We start from the raw sequence: 18,471 nt of genomic DNA on the forward strand, positions 1-18,471 counted from the left end.
CCAAAGTTGTTCAACTCATTAATATCTACAACTTTTATTTTAGTCATCTTGTGTTTTGACAAAATTTGAACCTTTCAAATTTGAAATTTTGAAAAAACGACAAGTTCGAACCAACATTTGAGACCCAAATTGATTTCAACATAAAAAGTGATGAGTACCAAAGTTGTTCAACTCATGAATATCTACAACTTTTATTTTGGTCATTTCTTCATTTGATAAATTCCTAGCACACATTGTTCACTAATCTTACACATGTCTCATATAGTTTATAAAACCTTATGAGAGATGTGTCACATTTGTTAACAATGTCATTACCGCTTTGTCATATGATGAAATAACCAATACAAAAGTTATAGATCTTGATGAGTTATTCGACTTTGGTATTTATCATTTTTTAGCTGAAATCATTTGGGGTACCAAAATCTTATCTGAAGTTGCATTTTTTTAAAATTCAAAATTTAAATTGCTCAAACTTTTCATATGTATATATTAACAAAACCAACAAAATAAATTGATAGAGAATGATTTTAGAAAATTTTAGGAAAAAAATCATCAGATTTAGAGTGAGTATGAGGAAGAAAAACTAGTTACAAAGTTGACACACATATTAAAAAAAGAAATCACACTATTCACTATGATCATGTAAGGATCATTTTAGAACAGTGTGATTTCTCTTTTTAATCTGTGGGTAAACTTTGTAACTAGTTGTTCTTTCTCATACTAACTTCCAAATGTGATGGTTTTTTCCTAAAAATTTCTAAAATCATGCTTCAGCATTTAAGTTTGATCAAACTTGGATGTGACCATGTTTTACACATTTTAAAATTTAAAATTTGAAATTTAACAAGTTCGAACCAAATTTTAAAACCCTAAATGATTTCAGATGTAAAAGTGATGAATACAAAAGTTGTTTAACTCATCAAGATGTACAACTTTTATTTTGGTCATCTTGTCATTTGACAAAATTTGAACCTTTCAAATTTGAAATTTTAAAAAATGACAAGTTCAAACCAAAATTTAAGACCCAAAATGATTTCAACATAAAAAGTGATGAATACCAAAGTTGTTCAACTCATTAATATCTACAACTTTTATTTTAGACATCTTGTCATTTGACAAATTTGAACCTTTCAAATTTGAAATTTTGAAAAACGACAAGTTCGAACCAACATTTGAGACCCAAATTGATTTCAACAAAAAAAGTGATGAGTACCAAAGTTGTTCAACTCATGAATATCTATAAGTTTTATTTTGGTCATTTCTTCATTTGATAAATTCTTAGCACACATTGTTCACTAATCTTACACATGTCTCATATAGTTTATAAAACCTTATGAGAGATGTGTCACATTTGTGATTAATGTCATTACCACTTTATCATATGAAGAAATGACCAATACAAAAATTGTAGATCTTGATGAGTTATTCAACTTTGGGATTTATCATTTTTTCAGCTGAAATCATTTAGGGTACCAAAATCTTGTGTGAAGTTGTATTTTTTGAAATTCAAATTTTAAATTGCTCAAACTTTTCATATGTATATATTGACAAAACCAACAAAATAAATTGATAGAGAATGATTTTAGAAAATTTTAGGAAAAAAAATCATCAGATTTCATGTTAGTATGAGGAAGAAAAACTAGTTACAAAGTTGACCCACAGATTCAAAAAAGAAATCACACTATTCATTATGATCATGTAAGGATCATTTTAGAACAGTGTGATTTCTCTTTTTAATCTGTGGTTAAACTTTGTAACTAGTTGTTCTCCCCCATACTAACTCCAAATGTGATGATTTTTTTCCTAAAAATTTCTAAAATCATGCTTCAACATTTAAGTTTGATCAAACTTGGATGTGACAATGTTTTACACATTTTAAAATTTGAAATTTGAAATTTGACAAGTTCAAACTAAATTTTAAAACCCTAAATGATTTCTGATGTAAAAGTGATGAATACAAAAGTTGTTCAACTCATCAAAATCTACAACTTTTATATTGGTCATCTTGTCATTTGATAAAATTTAAACCTTTCAAATTTAAAATTTTAAAAAATGACAAGTTCGAACCAAAATTTGAGACCCAAAATGATTTCAACATAAAAGTGATGAATAACAAAGTTTTTCAACTCATTAATATCTACAACTTTTATTTTAGACATCTTGTCATTTGACAAAATTTGAACCTTTCAAATTTGAAATTTTGAAAAACGACAAGTTCGAATGAAAATTTGAGACCCAAATTGATTTCAACATAAAAAGTGATGAATACCAAAGTTGTTCAACTCATGAATATCTACAACTTTTATTTTGGTCATTTCTTTATTTAACAAATTCTTAGCACACATTGTTTACTAATCTTACACATGTTTCATATAGTTTATAAAACCTTATAAGAGATGTATCACATTTGTGAATAATATCATTACCACTTTGTCATGTGAAGAAATGACCAATACAAAAGTTGTAGATCTTGATGGGTTATTCAACTTTGGTATTTATCACTTTTTCAGCTGAAATCATTTGGGATACCAAAATCTTGTCTGAAGTTGTATTTTTTTGAAATTCAAAATTTAAATTGCTCAAACTTTTTATATGTATATATTGACAAAACCAACAAAATAAATTGATAGAGAATGATTTTAGAAAATTTTAGGAAAAAAATCATCAGATTTGGAGTTTATCTGAGGAAGAAAAACTAGTTACAAAGTTAACCCATAGATTAAAAAAAGAAATCACAATATTCACTATATCATGTAAGGATCATTTTAGAACAGTGTGATTTCTCTTTTTAATCTATGGATAAACTTTATAACTATTTGTTCTCCCTCATACTAACTTCCAAATGTGATGGTTTTTTTCTTAAAAATTTTTAAAATCATGCTTCAGCATTTAAGTTTGATCAAACTTGGATGTGATAATGTTTTACACATTTTAAAATTTCAAATTTGAAATTTGATAAGTTCGAACCAAATTTTAAAACCCTAAATGATTTCAGATATAAAAGTGATGAATACAAAAGTTGTTCAACTCATTAAGATCTACAACTTTTATTTTGGTCATCTTGTCATTTGACAAAATTTGAACCTTTCAAATTTGAAATTTTAAAAAATGACAAGTTCGAACCAAAATTTGAGACCCAAAATGATTTCAACATAAAAAGTGATGAATACCAAAGTTGTTCAACTCATTAATATCTACAACTTTTATTTTGGTTATTTCTTCATTTGACAAATTCTTAGCACACATTGTTCACTAATCTTACACATTTCTCATATAGTTTATAAAACCTTAGGAGAGATTTATCACATTTGTGAACAATGTCGTTACCACTTTGTCATATAAAAAAATGACCAATACAAAAGTTGTAGATCCTGATGAGTTATTCAACTTTGGTAATTATCACTTTTTCAGCTCAAATCATTTGGGGTATCAAAATCTTGTCTGAAGTTACATTTTTTTGAAATTCAAAATTTAAATTGCTCAAACTTTTCATATGTATATATTGACAAAAACAACTAAATAAATTGATAGAGAATGATTTTAGAAAAATTTAGGAAAAAAATCATCAGATTTGGAGTTAGTATGTGAAAGAAAAACTAGTTACAAAGTTAACCCACAGATTAAAAAAAGAAATTACACTGTTCACTATAATCATGTAAGGATCATCTAGAACAGTGTGATTTCTCTTTTTAATCTGTGCTTAAACTTTGTAACTAGTTGTTCTCCCTCATACTAACTCCAAATGTGATGGTTTTTTTCCTAAAAATTTCTAAAATCATGCTTCAGCATTTAAGTTTAATCAAACTTGGATGTGACAATGTTTTACACATTTTAAAATTTGAAATTTAATATTTGACAAGTTCAAACCAAATTTTAAAACCCTAAATGATTTCAGATGTAAAAGTAATGAATACAAAAGTTGTTCAACTCATCAGGATCTACAACTTTTATTTTGGTCATGTTGTCATTTGACAAAATTTGAACTTTTCAAATTTGAAATTTTAAAAAATAACAAGTTCGAACCAAAATTTAAGACCAAAAATGATTTCAACATAAAAAGTGATGAATACCAAAGTTTTTCAACTCATTAATATCTACAACTTTTATTTTAGTCATCTTGTCATTTGACAAAATTTGAACCTTTCAAATTTGAAATTTTTAAAAATGACAAGTTCGAACGAAAATTTGAGACCCAAATTGATTTCAACATAAAAAGTGATGAATACCAAAGTTGTTCAACTCATGAATATCTACAACTTTTATTTTGGTCATTTCTTCATTTGACAAATTCTTAGCACACATTGTTCACTAATCTTACACATGTCTCATATAGTTTATAAAACCTTATGAGAGATATATCATATTTGTGAACAATGTCATTACCACTTTGTCATATGAAGAAATGACCAATACAAAAGTTGTATATCTTGATGAGTTATTCAACTTTGGTATTTATCACTTTTTCAGTTGAAATCATTTGGGGTACCAAAATCTTTTTTGAAGTTGCATTTTTTTGAAATTTAAAATTTAAATTGCTCAAACTTTTTATATGTATATATTGACAAAACCAACAAAGTAAATTGATAGAGAATGATTTTAGAAAATTTTAGAAAAAAAATTATTAGATTTGGAGTTAGTATAAGGAAGAAAAACTAGTTACAAAGTTAACCCCCAGATTAAAAAAAGAAATTACACTGTTCACTATGATCATGTAAGGATCATTTTAGAACAGTGTGATTTCTCTTTTTAATCTGTGGGTAATCTTTATAACTAGTTGTTCTCCCTCATATTAACTTCCAAATGTGATGGTTTTTTCCTAAAATTTTCTAAAATCATGCTTCAGCATTTAAGTTTGATCAAACTTGGATGTGATAATGTTTTACACATTTTAAAATTTCAAATTTGAAATTTGACAAGTTCGAACCAAATTTTAAAACCCTAAATGATTTCAGATATAAAAGTGATGAATACAAAAGTTGTTCAACTCATTAAGATCTACAACTTTTATTTTGGTCATCTTGTCATTTGACAAAATTTGAACCTTTTAAATTTGAAATTTTAAAAAATGACAAGTTCAAACCAAAATTTGAGACCCAAAATGATTTCAACATAAAAAGTGATGAATACCAAAGTTGTTCAACTCATTAATATCTACAACTTTTATTTTAGTCATCTTGTGTTTTGACAAAATTTGAACCTTTCAAATTTGAAATTTTGAAAAAACGACAAGTTCGAACCAACATTTGAGACCCAAATTGATTTCAACATAAAAAGTGATGAGTACCAAAGTTGTTCAACTCATGAATATCTACAACTTTTATTTTGGTCATTTCTTCATTTGATAAATTCCTAGCACACATTGTTCACTAATCTTACACATGTCTCATATAGTTTATAAAACCTTATGAGAGATGTGTCACATTTGTTAACAATGTCATTACCGCTTTGTCATATGATGAAATAACCAATACAAAAGTTATAGATCTTGATGAGTTATTCGACTTTGGTATTTATCATTTTTTAGCTGAAATCATTTGGGGTACCAAAATCTTATCTGAAGTTGCATTTTTTTAAAATTCAAAATTTAAATTGCTCAAACTTTTCATATGTATATATTAACAAAACCAACAAAATAAATTGATAGAGAATGATTTTAGAAAATTTTAGGAAAAAAATCATCAGATTTAGAGTGAGTATGAGGAAGAAAAACTAGTTACAAAGTTGACACACATATTAAAAAAAGAAATCACACTATTCACTATGATCATGTAAGGATCATTTTAGAACAGTGTGATTTCTCTTTTTAATCTGTGGGTAAACTTTGTAACTAGTTGTTCTTTCTCATACTAACTTCCAAATGTGATGGTTTTTTCCTAAAAATTTCTAAAATCATGCTTCAGCATTTAAGTTTGATCAAACTTGGATGTGACCATGTTTTACACATTTTAAAATTTAAAATTTGAAATTTAACAAGTTCGAACCAAATTTTAAAACCCTAAATGATTTCAGATGTAAAAGTGATGAATACAAAAGTTGTTTAACTCATCAAGATGTACAACTTTTATTTTGGTCATCTTGTCATTTGACAAAATTTGAACCTTTCAAATTTGAAATTTTAAAAAATGACAAGTTCAAACCAAAATTTAAGACCCAAAATGATTTCAACATAAAAAGTGATGAATACCAAAGTTGTTCAACTCATTAATATCTACAACTTTTATTTTAGACATCTTGTCATTTGACAAATTTGAACCTTTCAAATTTGAAATTTTGAAAAACGACAAGTTCGAACCAACATTTGAGACCCAAATTGATTTCAACAAAAAAAGTGATGAGTACCAAAGTTGTTCAACTCATGAATATCTATAAGTTTTATTTTGGTCATTTCTTCATTTGATAAATTCTTAGCACACATTGTTCACTAATCTTACACATGTCTCATATAGTTTATAAAACCTTATGAGAGATGTGTCACATTTGTGATTAATGTCATTACCACTTTATCATATGAAGAAATGACCAATACAAAAATTGTAGATCTTGATGAGTTATTCAACTTTGGGATTTATCACTTTTTCAGCTGAAATCATTTAGGGTACCAAAATCCTGTGTGAAGTTGCATTTTTTGAAATTCAAAATTTAAATTGCTCAAACTTTTCATATGTATATATTGACAAAACCAACAAAATAAATTGATAGAGAATGATTTTAGAAAATTTTAGGAAAAAAAATCATCAGATTTCATGTTAGTATGAGGAAGAAAAACTAGTTACAAAGTTGACCCACAAATTCAAAAAAGAAATCACACTATTCATTATGATCATGTAAGGATCATTTTAGAACAGTGTGATTTCTCTTTTTAATCTGTGGTTAAACTTTGTAACTAGTTGTTCTCCCCCATACTAACTCCAAATGTGATGATTTTTTCCTAAAAATTTCTAAAATCATGCTTCAACATTTAAGTTTGATCAAACTTGGATGTGACAATGTTTTACACATTTTAAAATTTGAAATTTGAAATTTGACAAGTTCAAACTAAATTTTAAAACCCTAAATGATTTCTGATGTAAAAGTGATGAATACAAAAGTTGTTCAACTCATCAAAATCTACAACTTTTATATTGGTCATCTTGTCATTTGATAAAATTTAAACCTTTCAAATTTAAAATTTTAAAAAATGACAAGTTCGAACTAAAATTTGAGACCCAAAATGATTTCAACATAAAAGTGATGAATAACAAAGTTTTTCAACTCATTAATATCTACAACTTTTATTTTAGACATCTTGTCATTTGACAAAATTTGAACCTTTTAAATTTGAAATTTTGAAAAATGACAAGTTCGAATGAAAATTTGAGACCCAAATTGATTTCAACATAAAAAGTGATGAATACCAAAGTTGTTCAACTCATGAATATCTACAACTTTTATTTTGGTCATTTCTTTATTTAACAAATTCTTAGCACACATTGTTTACTAATCTTACACATGTTTCATATAGTTTATAAAACCTTATAAGAGATGTATCACATTTGTGAATAATATCATTACCACTTTGTCATGTGAAGAAATGACCAATACAAAAGTTGTAGATCTTGATGGGTTATTCAACTTTGGTATTTATCACTTTTTCAGCTGAAATCATTTGGGGTACCAAAATCTTGTCTGAAGTTGCATTTTTTTGAAATTCAAAATTTAAATTGCTCAAACTTTTTATATGTATATATTGACAAAACCAACAAAATAAATTGATAGAGAATGATTTTAGAAAATTTTAGGAAAAAAATCATCAGATTTGGAGTTTATCTGAGGAAGAAAAACTAGTTATAAAGTTAACCCATAGATTAAAAAAAGAAATCACAATATTCACTGTGATCATGTAAGGATCATTTTAGAACAGTGTGATTTCTCTTTTTAATCTGTAGATAAACTTTATAACTATTTGTTCTCCCTCATACTAACTTCCAAATGTGATGGTTTTTTTCTTAAAAATTTTTAAAATCATGCTTCAGCATTTAAGTTTGATCAAACTTGGATGTGACAATGTTTACACATTTTAAAATTTAAAATTTAAAATTTGACAAGTTCGAACCAAATTTTAAAATCCTAAATGATTTTAGATGTAAAAGTAATGAATACAAAAGTTGTTCAACTCATCAAGGTCTACAACTTTTATTTTGGTCATCTTGTCATTTGATAAAATTTGAATCTTTCAAATTTGAAATTTTAAAAAATAACAAGTTCGAACCAAAATTTGAGACCCAAATTGATTTCAACATAAAAAGTGATGAATACCAAAGTTGTTCAACTCATGAATATCTACAACTTTTATTTTGGTCATTTCTTCATTTGACAAATTCTTAGCACACATTGTTCACTAATCTTACACATTTCTCATATAGTTTATAAAACCTTAGGAGAGATTTATCATATTTGTGAACAATGTCGTTACCACTTTGTCATATAAAAAAATGACCAATACAAAAGTTGTAGATCCTGATGAGTTATTCAACTTTGGTAATTATCACTTTTTCAGCTCAAATCATTTGGGGTATCAAAATCTTGTCTGAAGTTACATTTTTTTGAAATTCAAAATTTAAATTGCTCAAACTTTTCATATGTATATATTGACAAAAACAACTAAATAAATTGATAGAGAATGATTTTAGAAAAATTTAGGAAAAAAAATCATCAGATTTGGAGTTAGTATGTGAAAGAAAAACTAGTTACAAAGTTAACCCACAGATTAAAAAAAGAAATTACACTGTTCACTATAATCATGTAAGGATCATCTAGAACAGTGTGATTTCTCTTTTTAATCTGTGCTTAAACTTTGTAACTAGTTGTTCTCCCTCATACTAACTCCAAATGTGATGGTTTTTTTCCTAAAAATTTCTAAAATCATGCTTCAGCATTTAAGTTTAATCAAACTTGGATGTGACAATGTTTTACACATTTTAAAATTTGAAATTTAATATTTGACAAGTTCAAACCAAATTTTAAAACCCTAAATGATTTCAGATGTAAAAGTAATGAATACAAAAGTTGTTCAACTCATCAGGATCTGCAACTTTTATTTTGGTCATGTTGTCATTTGACAAAATTTGAACCTTTCAAATTTGAAATTTTAAAAAATAACAAGTTCGAACCAAAATTTAAGACCAAAAATGATTTCAACATAAAAAGTGATGAATACCAAAGTTTTTCAACTCATTAATATCTACAACTTTTATTTTAGTCATCTTGTCATTTGACAAAATTTGAACCTTTCAAATTTGAAATTTTTAAAAATGACAAGTTCGAACGAAAATTTGAGACCCAAATTGATTTCAACATAAAAAGTGATGAATACCAAAGTTGTTCAACTCATGAATATCTACAACTTTTATTTTGGTCATTTCTTCATTTGATAAATTCTTAGCACACATTGTTCACTAATCTTACACATGTCTCATATAGTTTATAAAACCTTATGAGAGATATATCACATTTGTGAACAATGTCATTACCACTTTGTCATATGAAGAAATGACCAATACAAAAGTTGTAGATCTTGATGAGTTATTCAACTTTGGTATTTATCACTTTTTCAGTTGAAATCATTTGGGGTACCAAAATCTTGTTTGAAGTTGCATTTTTTTGAAATTTAAAATTTAAATTGCTCAAACTTTTTATATGTATATATTGACAAAACCAACAAAGTAAATTGATAGAGAATGATTTTAGAAAATTTTAGAAAAAAAATTATTAGATTTGGAGTTAGTATGAGGAAGAAAAACTAGTTACAAAGTTGACCCACAGATTAAAAAAAGAAATTACACTGTTCACTATGATCATGTAAGGATCATTTTAGAACAGTGTGATTTCTCTTTTTAATCTATGGGTAAACTTTGTAACTAGTTGTTCTCCCTCATACTAACTCCAAATGTGATGGTTTTTTTCCTAAAAATTTCTAAAATTATGCTTCAGCATTTAAGTTTGATCAAACTTGAATGTGACAATGTTTTACACATTTTAAAATTTGAAATTTGACAAGTTCAAATCAAATTTTAAAACCCTAAATGATTTTAGATGTAAAAGTGATGAATACAAAAGTTGTTCAACTCATCAATATCTACAACTTTTATTTTGGTTATCTTATCATTTGACTAAATTTAAACCTTTCAAATTTTGAAATTTGAAAAAAGACAAATGAGTATTGCAGGGGTGGCTGGTGATTGAGCCGTCCCTACAGATCAACCCCACCTGTAGGGGCGGCTCAGGTTACTAGCCGCCCCTACAATGCCACTGTAGGGGCGCCCCAACCCCAGCCGTCCCTACAGTAAAATACCCCGTTCCTAGTGTAAAAATCTGGCGTAATGTTACTTGAATTTGTGCCACCATCCTATATCCATCTGTGATCTGTCAGCGCATCGTACGTAGTAGAATTTCTTTATATGTTTCTCCATCTGTGCCACCATCCTATATCCATCTGTGACACAGTTCAACCAATAATGTAAATAATGTTTTCTTAGATAAACCATTAATTTAAATGTAGTAATAGATATGATAATAAAACAATCATTTAAGCAATATCTTAATTGTAGTAGAACAGATGGCATGCATGGAACCCAACAAAATCAAAAGAGAAATCAATTTGCAAATTGAGCATAGCTCAATTGACTAAATTACTTGTGGTAGAACCTACCCAACTCATTCGTTCAAGTCCACAAGTCCTCACATTTTTATGTATTTATTCTAGGATTTAGTGGCGCTATTGTTTCGATAGTAGACGACTTGCTCATCAACAAAGAAATGCTTGTGGTCACTTCATCGACTTCAACATATATATGTTTGGCTCAATCTTTTGGATGTGCTCAGGCCAGTCTCAACACAGAAGCTATGAGGTGGTTTCCATAGTCATCAAGTTATATACATCCTACACAGAGAAATCATATTCCCAATGGATGGTTTCTTTCCATAAATTTTTGACCAATCACATTTCTTCTCTCTTCTATCTTCCACCTATCACATCTCTTCATCTAGGACCACAAACTATGAAATTTATTTCTGGGTCCACGAACTTGTTAAGTGGTGAACTGGACAAATCTAAACTTGTTAAATAGTACACCGCATGTCCATTTTACGGACCATACCAACCACTATGGTGTACCAATTAACAAGTTTGGGACCCAAAAATACGATTTTAAGGTTCATGGAGCTAAGTGACACCTCTTGTCAAGTTTAGGGGCCGCTCATCATGCATTTAACTCAAAAATTATAACTGAAAGTATTTTTATTATAGTGTATTATACTGCACCAAAACAGACATTCCTTGAGGGTCAAAAACCGCCAACGGAAAATGAACATAGCCAAGAAAATATTTTTTGCACGGCAACCATCAAACAAAGGCCTTCAAGTATAGAGAGCAAGGGAAATTTAATTTCCATAGCGGTCCACCCCCAAGATAAATTTCTTGGCGGTTTGGCCGCCAAGGCAAATTGGGCCATGGCAAAAGTTACAAAGCATAAAAAAAATTATGAACCGCCAAAGTATATATTATTTCCTGAGGGCCTCAGGGCCTCAAACCCGAAGGAAATATGTAAAAAAAAAATCCAAATCTCAAAAGAAAACCATGCAGCCACAAGGGCTCAGACTCACAACCTTAGCCTTCACCCCTAAGGAAATATGTCGAAAAATTCAAAATCTCAAAAGAAACCATGCAGCTACAAGGGTTCAAACTCACAACCTTAGCCTTCACGTGCTCCTTCCTTACTAATTGTCTCTACACCTCAAAGTAATTCGTGGTCTAATGCATTACTTTTGTACTTCAGTGAATTTTGTAATGCGTATTTAAGACTCTAAACGAATTCAAATGAAAAAAATGAACTAGAAGGTTTAGATATTTTTAAGTACTCCTACTTTGGTTTAGGTCATTTCTCCATCAAGGTCATTTAAAAAATTCATAAAAAATACTAATTTTACACAATGGTTTTCCTTGGCGGTTTATAATAGCACTTAAGGAAATGGTTGTTTTCCTTGGAGGTTCACAATAACACTCAAGAAAAATTGCACATTTCCGTGAAAGCCGAGTGGACTGAAAGATACAAATTATCCTGGCAGTTTACTACAACCCCAAGGAAATGATTATTCCTCCGCCTGAATTTTAGCACTTAAAGAAATTCTCAACCCAAAGAATTTTTGTTTTCTAGGAAGTATTAGATGCACAAAATGATGATTAAAGGTGTCATCTGGGACCGTGTCATCTGGACCGTCTAGACCAGCTTTTCTTTATAAAGATTCCTAAATAAGTAAGGACATGAACTTGCGGTACAAGGAAAGTACGTAGTTCGTCCTCCCTTGCGACTCTCTGCGGATAAATGGTATGTGGGATTCTCTCTATGGAAGCTTTAGCTTTGCTTTACAGATTTCTTCAAGCAAAATGGAACAACGATCTGTGTAGTCCTTCATGCCCAAATATCCTTTGGTAAAGGAAAAATAATGAATAAAGCCAGGAGCAAATTTTAGCTTTTTGCATGTAGAGTAAAGCCAATATTCTTGTCTGATCTTTACCTTGCCCTCCGATCTGTATGTTAAGTGGATTTTAACTTTTTGCAGGTTGAGGACCCAGGAGCTTATTTAGAGTAAAATACAACCTGGATCCTTGAACTTTTCATGATTCTCAGTTAGGTCCTCGAACAAAAAAGTGATTATCCCAGTCCTCAATCTAATATTAAGTCTTACTTGTCATCGAATTAAAAAAGTGACCATATGGATCCTCAATGTACTGCTGCGCTCATTAAAGGTCCAAAATCCACCACGCCCTTGCCAGCTCCCTGTGTGGCAGTGCCGATTAATTGTAAAAAATAACTCCATCTCCATCTCTCTCACCTTCCAATCTCCCTCTCCCTTGCTGTCCATCGATCTGGTCTGTTCCATAGCCGCTGAGTGTGTGCCTCTGAAGTGCAGACAGAGCCGCAAGGGCAGTGAGCAGTGGGCGCGGCGTAGGCGAGCACGCAGGCGCAGCCACGAGGCGGGCGCAGGACCAACGGGAGACAGTAGAGGAGGGAGTGGACTTGGAGGAGATGGAGGAGAGAGAGGTTTTTTTCCCGCATGTGAGAATATAGAGGTGACATGGTAGGATTTAGACCTCTACTCTGTGACATCACTAAGGACCCAAATAACCACTTTTTTAGTTGGAGGATCTAGGTGAGAATCCAAACATATATAAGAAAATATTAAATTTATGGAGCATAATTAGTTGAATATATTTTGGAGATATGGTGCTAATATTTTCTATAAAAATAGTCAAACTTAAAAAAGTTTGACCAGTATGTATCCCATAGCGACACTTACCTGACGCCAATGCCAAGTATTTAATCTTATTTTTATTTTTCGAAAAAAATAGGTACTTAAACTACTTATCATTATTTTGTGTATCAAGGAGACCAGCGAGATCATTAGATGAAAGACTGAAGTTTAGTTTTAAGTAGGCAATAGAAACCAAGTTTAGTTTTAAGTTGCCTAATTCACCTCCCTCTTAGAAGTCTTGTCCATTTAAACTCGGAATAATATTGACACCATTTCTGATGACTTGTGAGTTTGAGACAAGGTTAAAGATTTTTTTACCGGTCATTTCTTCCATGAGTAGAAATATGTACAAGGGCAAAGGGACAAAGTAACATGGCAAACACAATCTGGCAGAATTTATTCCGACGTAGTGGCACCAATTCATTCTTTTTTTTCAAAGAACGGTTGAAGGGCCAAATGTAGCACACATAATTACCATCACCAAAGTCATTTTAGAAACATAACAGAGAAACTACCCAATTGCTAGCAAATTCGTACAAACAATTGTAAAAAAAAACAGAATAATGACATAAATCATTGGAACTTTGAAGCTCCTGGAGTTCTTCTCGATCTGAATTTGAAGCTATTTAGTCCATCCATGCAATGGATATGGCTGGAAATGCAATGAGCAATATCAAACTGCTACCATTAGAATCAAAGATCTCACAAAAACTCAAGGCATCTCTTTGCTTTTGTAGCTTCATGTTTTGCCTTTACTGCTTCATCATATCCTGGTACAAATCGAAGCATACAAAGGATTTCTTCGATGTTTGTGTTCCCTGGGCCAAGCTCAAGCTCAGCCCATGCCTTCGTTGCTATGAAGCAATCCACAACGACCTTAAGGAGATCAGCACGTGCTTCCTCGTCCTCGTCTTCATCCTCATCGTCACCTTCTTCTTCGTCTTCCTCCTCCTCACCTTCTTCCTCGTCTTCAGCCTCCTCTTCTACATTACTACCCTCTTCAGCAACCTCCCCTTCTTCCTCCCTATCTTCCTCGTGGTCCTCCTCATCTTCTTCTTCAGTGAAGAGATATATGAGGATTAAAACAACAGCAGCAAAGACGCAAATCACATAGCATTCCCATTCGTTTCTTATCACGAAACCATATTTCTTATTTGGGTAAGAACATGCTTGTGTAGACTTTCTTTTGTTGTTCCAGCTACCCTTCACACCATCTTCATCAGTGCGTGAGCACGCATCCGAAGGTTCATCTGCCATGACTACAAATCAAAGGAAAAAAGATAAATGAAAATTTGAATATTCCAATCAGTTTCCCTCACGAAGATCACAGCTCATTCCACTAACAAGTAAGAATTGAATTTTGTACCTATACATGCTATGTATCTGGATTATAGAGCACCAGCAGTTCCACGAAACAATTCTCAGATACAAAACATTGCCTCTTCAGATGGGAGATTTTTTTTTTATCTAAATCGCAGAATTCCCCCACGACAAACCCCAAGGGCCTACTCTACTCGGAAAGGGGGCTTGAATTTGAGCACATTCACATCCTCATAAGGCTTCATCTGATTTCTATAGCCCTAGTGCGATGTGATGGCGAGCAGTTGAACTGATTCCACCCGAACTGATTGCATCACGGAAAAATGCAGCACCGAACTCCATACATACAGATACTTAAAGCAAGAAACACGGCGAGGGAGAGACACGTACCAGCTCAGCTTTCGGCGGCGCACTCCGGCTGGGCAGGCGGCAGGTCACCGGCGGCAACGGCGGCGATGTGACGTGGGGAAAAGATTGAGGAGGCAAAGCGGCGCCAAGATTTCCCCTTTTTAGAGGCCAGCGGCGGCAACTGACGACGACGCAGTGTGGGTCAAGTGGGCTGCATTTGTACACGATGGCCCAGGACCAGGACCAGGCCCTGCTCGGAATGAAGCCCATTTCTGGTTGTGACGGGTGGGGGCGGCCTCGTCTTCTCCGACGAGCGAGCCCCAGCTAGCTACCAATCCGTGACCAACCAGAATAGAGGCAGCTCTCTTGGCGTGCTCACCCCACCTTAGCTTTGCTTCCTCCAAGATTTACCCCTCCCTCGGTGCCTTGATATCTCTTCTCTCCTCCGCATCCGCATATAAAGATAAGGCAGTCGAACAAGGGACTTTGACCAAGAGCCAAGAGCGTGCCCGTCGGCTGCCATCCATGGCGGGGGAGGCCAAGAAGCTCTTCGCCGCGTCCGAGGTCGCCCTCCACGCCTCCAGGAAGGACTGCTGGGTCGTCATCGGCGGCAAGGCGAGTGAGAAGGAGATCTTCCTTGCTGTGCTTCTCTTGGTTCTGTAGGGGGAAAGAGAGATCTGACCTCTGATACGGTTTGGTCGGCTTCTGATTATTTTTACTGGCTCGCTGGTTTCAGGTGTATGATGTGACCAAGTTCTTGGAGGACCACCCTGGGGGAGAGGATGTGCTCCTCCATGCATCAGGTAGTAAGCTCAGCTTAAGCTCCCTGCCTTTGCTTTGATTTCATCTCGTCTGCTTCATTTTTGTTGCATGTTTAGCTGTTGAAAGAACCGTAATCCATGTACCAAACCATTTATTGGTCCAAATACCTCATTTGTAATTACGGTTTCAGAGTTCAGACTTACTCAAACAGCTTCGCGGTGCCTTAGGCTCCTGGCGCAGCTGTTTTCACCTGATAGACTTTGCAGGGCAAACTGAATGCAGAATTTGATCGGAGAATTCCATAACCGCTACATGAGAAATCAAGTTAAAAAAACACACCATGAATTTACACTTTGAAGGTAGCATTTGGGATTGTCCCAAAATGTGAAAGATACTGTCGAATTCCTAATTCACGTCCTGGTTGGTCTAAATGGATTTAACCTGTTTGGTCATTTTACCACCTCTACTAATAGAAATCTCTCCAAGCTGTCCTTAATAGAATATATGTGGAACTCTTGAGTCTTAACATATTTTTTTGTTCTCACTAGTACACCAATATTATCTTTCTATTGCCTTGCTAGAGCGATTGAAGAGTTTGTTGATTCAAAAGTCTAATTATGCAAAAACGGTTTGCCAAAATTCTGGAACTCTGGATGGTGATGTTCGAAATATGTTGTGGTCAAGAGAGACCAACACATGGAAATTAACATATTCTTTGCTTCTAGTGTTGCTTTCATCTAGGTCAACAAATTTTAGCCTTGGTAATTGCGCGCTGTCTTCCTAAATGAAACCAGATCGCTAATGCCACTATTATTGTTCCCTTTAGATTAAAAATGTTACCTGAATTTAAGTGAATAACCAAAACTATAATGTTTACCATATTACATCGATTCAAACAAGATACTTCTACAAATAAAATTTGCTAAGTTTGGTTTCCTCTGGCTGTAAATAAATGCTTGAAGCCTCTGGGGATGCCTCGGAAGCATTTGAAGAGGTGGGACACAGCACTTCAGCTGTCAGCATGATGGACAGCTACTTGATTGGAAGCATCAAGGGCTATGTTCGTCCGAGTGCATCGAAGGCCACAGATCCTTGGAGCGCTGATGTTCCACCAAATTCCAGGACAATGCAAGGGAACAAAGGCCCTCCTAATCCAAATACCTTCCTGGACTTTCTACTCCCACTGTTTGTGCTTGGCCTGGCATTTGCAGCTTGGTATTACCTTACCTTCATCTCCAAGAACCATTAAATCCAGTGAGGCTGGGAAGTATTTCTCATTATTATATTGCTAGGGTTATATTAGAGAAAAAATTAAAAGAAGGCAAACCTTGTATTATGGTATTTTGTACTTGAAGGTTGCAGCTAGGGTTTCCTTGGAAGTCCTTTCTTACATGTAACAGGCATGTCAGCATGCAGATGTATGAATGAGACAATTTATCCTTATTTTTGCAATTTTTGCTTCAGATTCCTTTTCTTGTAAAAATTCTTATTTTTGTGGTAAAGATCCCAATGACTTGGTACAATTTGATTGTACATATCAACTCATGGTGTATCACAAAGATGCACCGAGTGACTCTGTAGACAATCATGATATCATGTTTAGTACCGCTGAACATGGTATAGTCTGGTATTCTTCTGATAACCATTGTTGATGTTTAGTACCGCTGAACATGGTACAGACTTTACCTTTCAAGAACCTCAACTCTCCCTGCTTCCTGCCTTCCCTTGCATTGCATGAGAGCAAAAATGGATGCCCTCATCCCCTTCGTCCTCAAGGCTCTGAAGAAGAAGAGGACCATGAGGCACTACCGCTCCCTGTCCTCCTCCAGCCACCTGCTGGCGGATGTCGATGTCACAGAGCCCTCGCCCCTGCAGGGTTCCTTCTTCATGATGACGCCTCAGCATCCCAGGGCTCCTTCCAGATGGCATGGCGGCCACGGGAACATCTTCATGATGCCTCAGCACCCCAGGGCGGCAAATCGGCTTGATGAAGGCGATGACAACGGTGTGCCTCCAGCTCCTCCTCCTGCTGCTGCTGCAGTTCCCCGGGCCATGGTGCCGACTGTGGTGCGGGCAAAGAGCGGCAACATGCGGCGGCGGCTGCCCATCATGGAGACACCGCCACCGCCGTTCATCAGGCACTAACAGCGGCGGATCCACAGGGGGGCTGGGGGGGCTCTAGCCCCCCCTAATTTCTTGATTTCAAGCCTAATCACTGTAGCAAAAGCTTGATTTCACCATTAAATCTTCATGCAAATCAACATCTCCATTGTTTTAGCCCCCCCTTATCTCGCATCGTGCATCCGCCACTGGGCACTAAGCACAGCGATGCCATGGGTGCATGGGGACTCAGCCGGGATCGGAGCTGCATGCCATGGCGGTAATAAGTAGTCACGAGTTTTCGACATGTTTAGTGTTGTTGGAGGTTGTTGTACAGTTGGCTGGTAAAGCGAGGTGGTTATGATTATTTACATGGCATCATCTAACGTTAATACACGGTCATATTGCTGTTAGTGATTAATTTTTATGAGGTCTTTTTCCATTGTTAATTTTAATTTTCCCCATGGGGAAGCATAAGCTCCCACGAGATAGGTTGGGGGACCTTTGGGGGGCACAGGGCAGTATGTATGTATTACATTGCAGGGATCAACAATAAACTCGTTGGTTTTATGGATGACGTGTTTTTTCACTACAGATGGATATGCATGTGATGTATTCCTCCAAAAATTCATTGTTAAACTCCAATTAGTT

At 33.7% G+C, this 18,471-nt stretch overlaps 1 protein-coding gene across 1 annotated transcript; it reads left to right on the plus strand.

Annotated features, from left to right (window-relative positions):
• Window positions 1–15,279: 15,279 nt before the first annotated feature.
• On the plus strand, window positions 15,280–17,249 carry LOC136504975 (uncharacterized). The gene is made up of 3 exons (XM_066500028.1): window positions 15,280–15,573; window positions 15,695–15,761; window positions 16,683–17,249. The coding sequence occupies exons 1-3, from the start codon at window positions 15,484–15,486 to the stop codon at window positions 16,967–16,969; spliced, it is 444 nt and encodes a 147-aa protein (XP_066356125.1). The 5' UTR covers window positions 15,280–15,483; the 3' UTR covers window positions 16,970–17,249.
• The last annotated feature ends 1,222 nt before the right edge of the window (window positions 17,250–18,471 follow it).

Source organism: Miscanthus floridulus, chromosome 14 (assembly GCF_019320115.1).
Source record: "Miscanthus floridulus cultivar M001 chromosome 14, ASM1932011v1, whole genome shotgun sequence".
NCBI classification, from domain to species: domain Eukaryota; kingdom Viridiplantae; phylum Streptophyta; class Magnoliopsida; order Poales; family Poaceae; genus Miscanthus; species Miscanthus floridulus.

Excerpts from the sequence above, each read along its gene's own strand:
- LOC136504975 (XM_066500028.1), top strand. The coding sequence starts at position 15,484 with ATGGCGGGGGAGGCCAAGAAGCTCTTCGCCGCGTCCGAGGTCGCCCTC. Across the intron at positions 15,574-15,694 it reads GGGTCGTCATCGGCGGCAAG|GTGTATGATGTGACCAAGTT; the intron begins GCGAGTGAGAAG and ends CGCTGGTTTCAG. Across the intron at positions 15,762-16,682 it reads TGTGCTCCTCCATGCATCAG|CCTCTGGGGATGCCTCGGAA; the intron begins GTAGTAAGCTCA and ends AAATGCTTGAAG.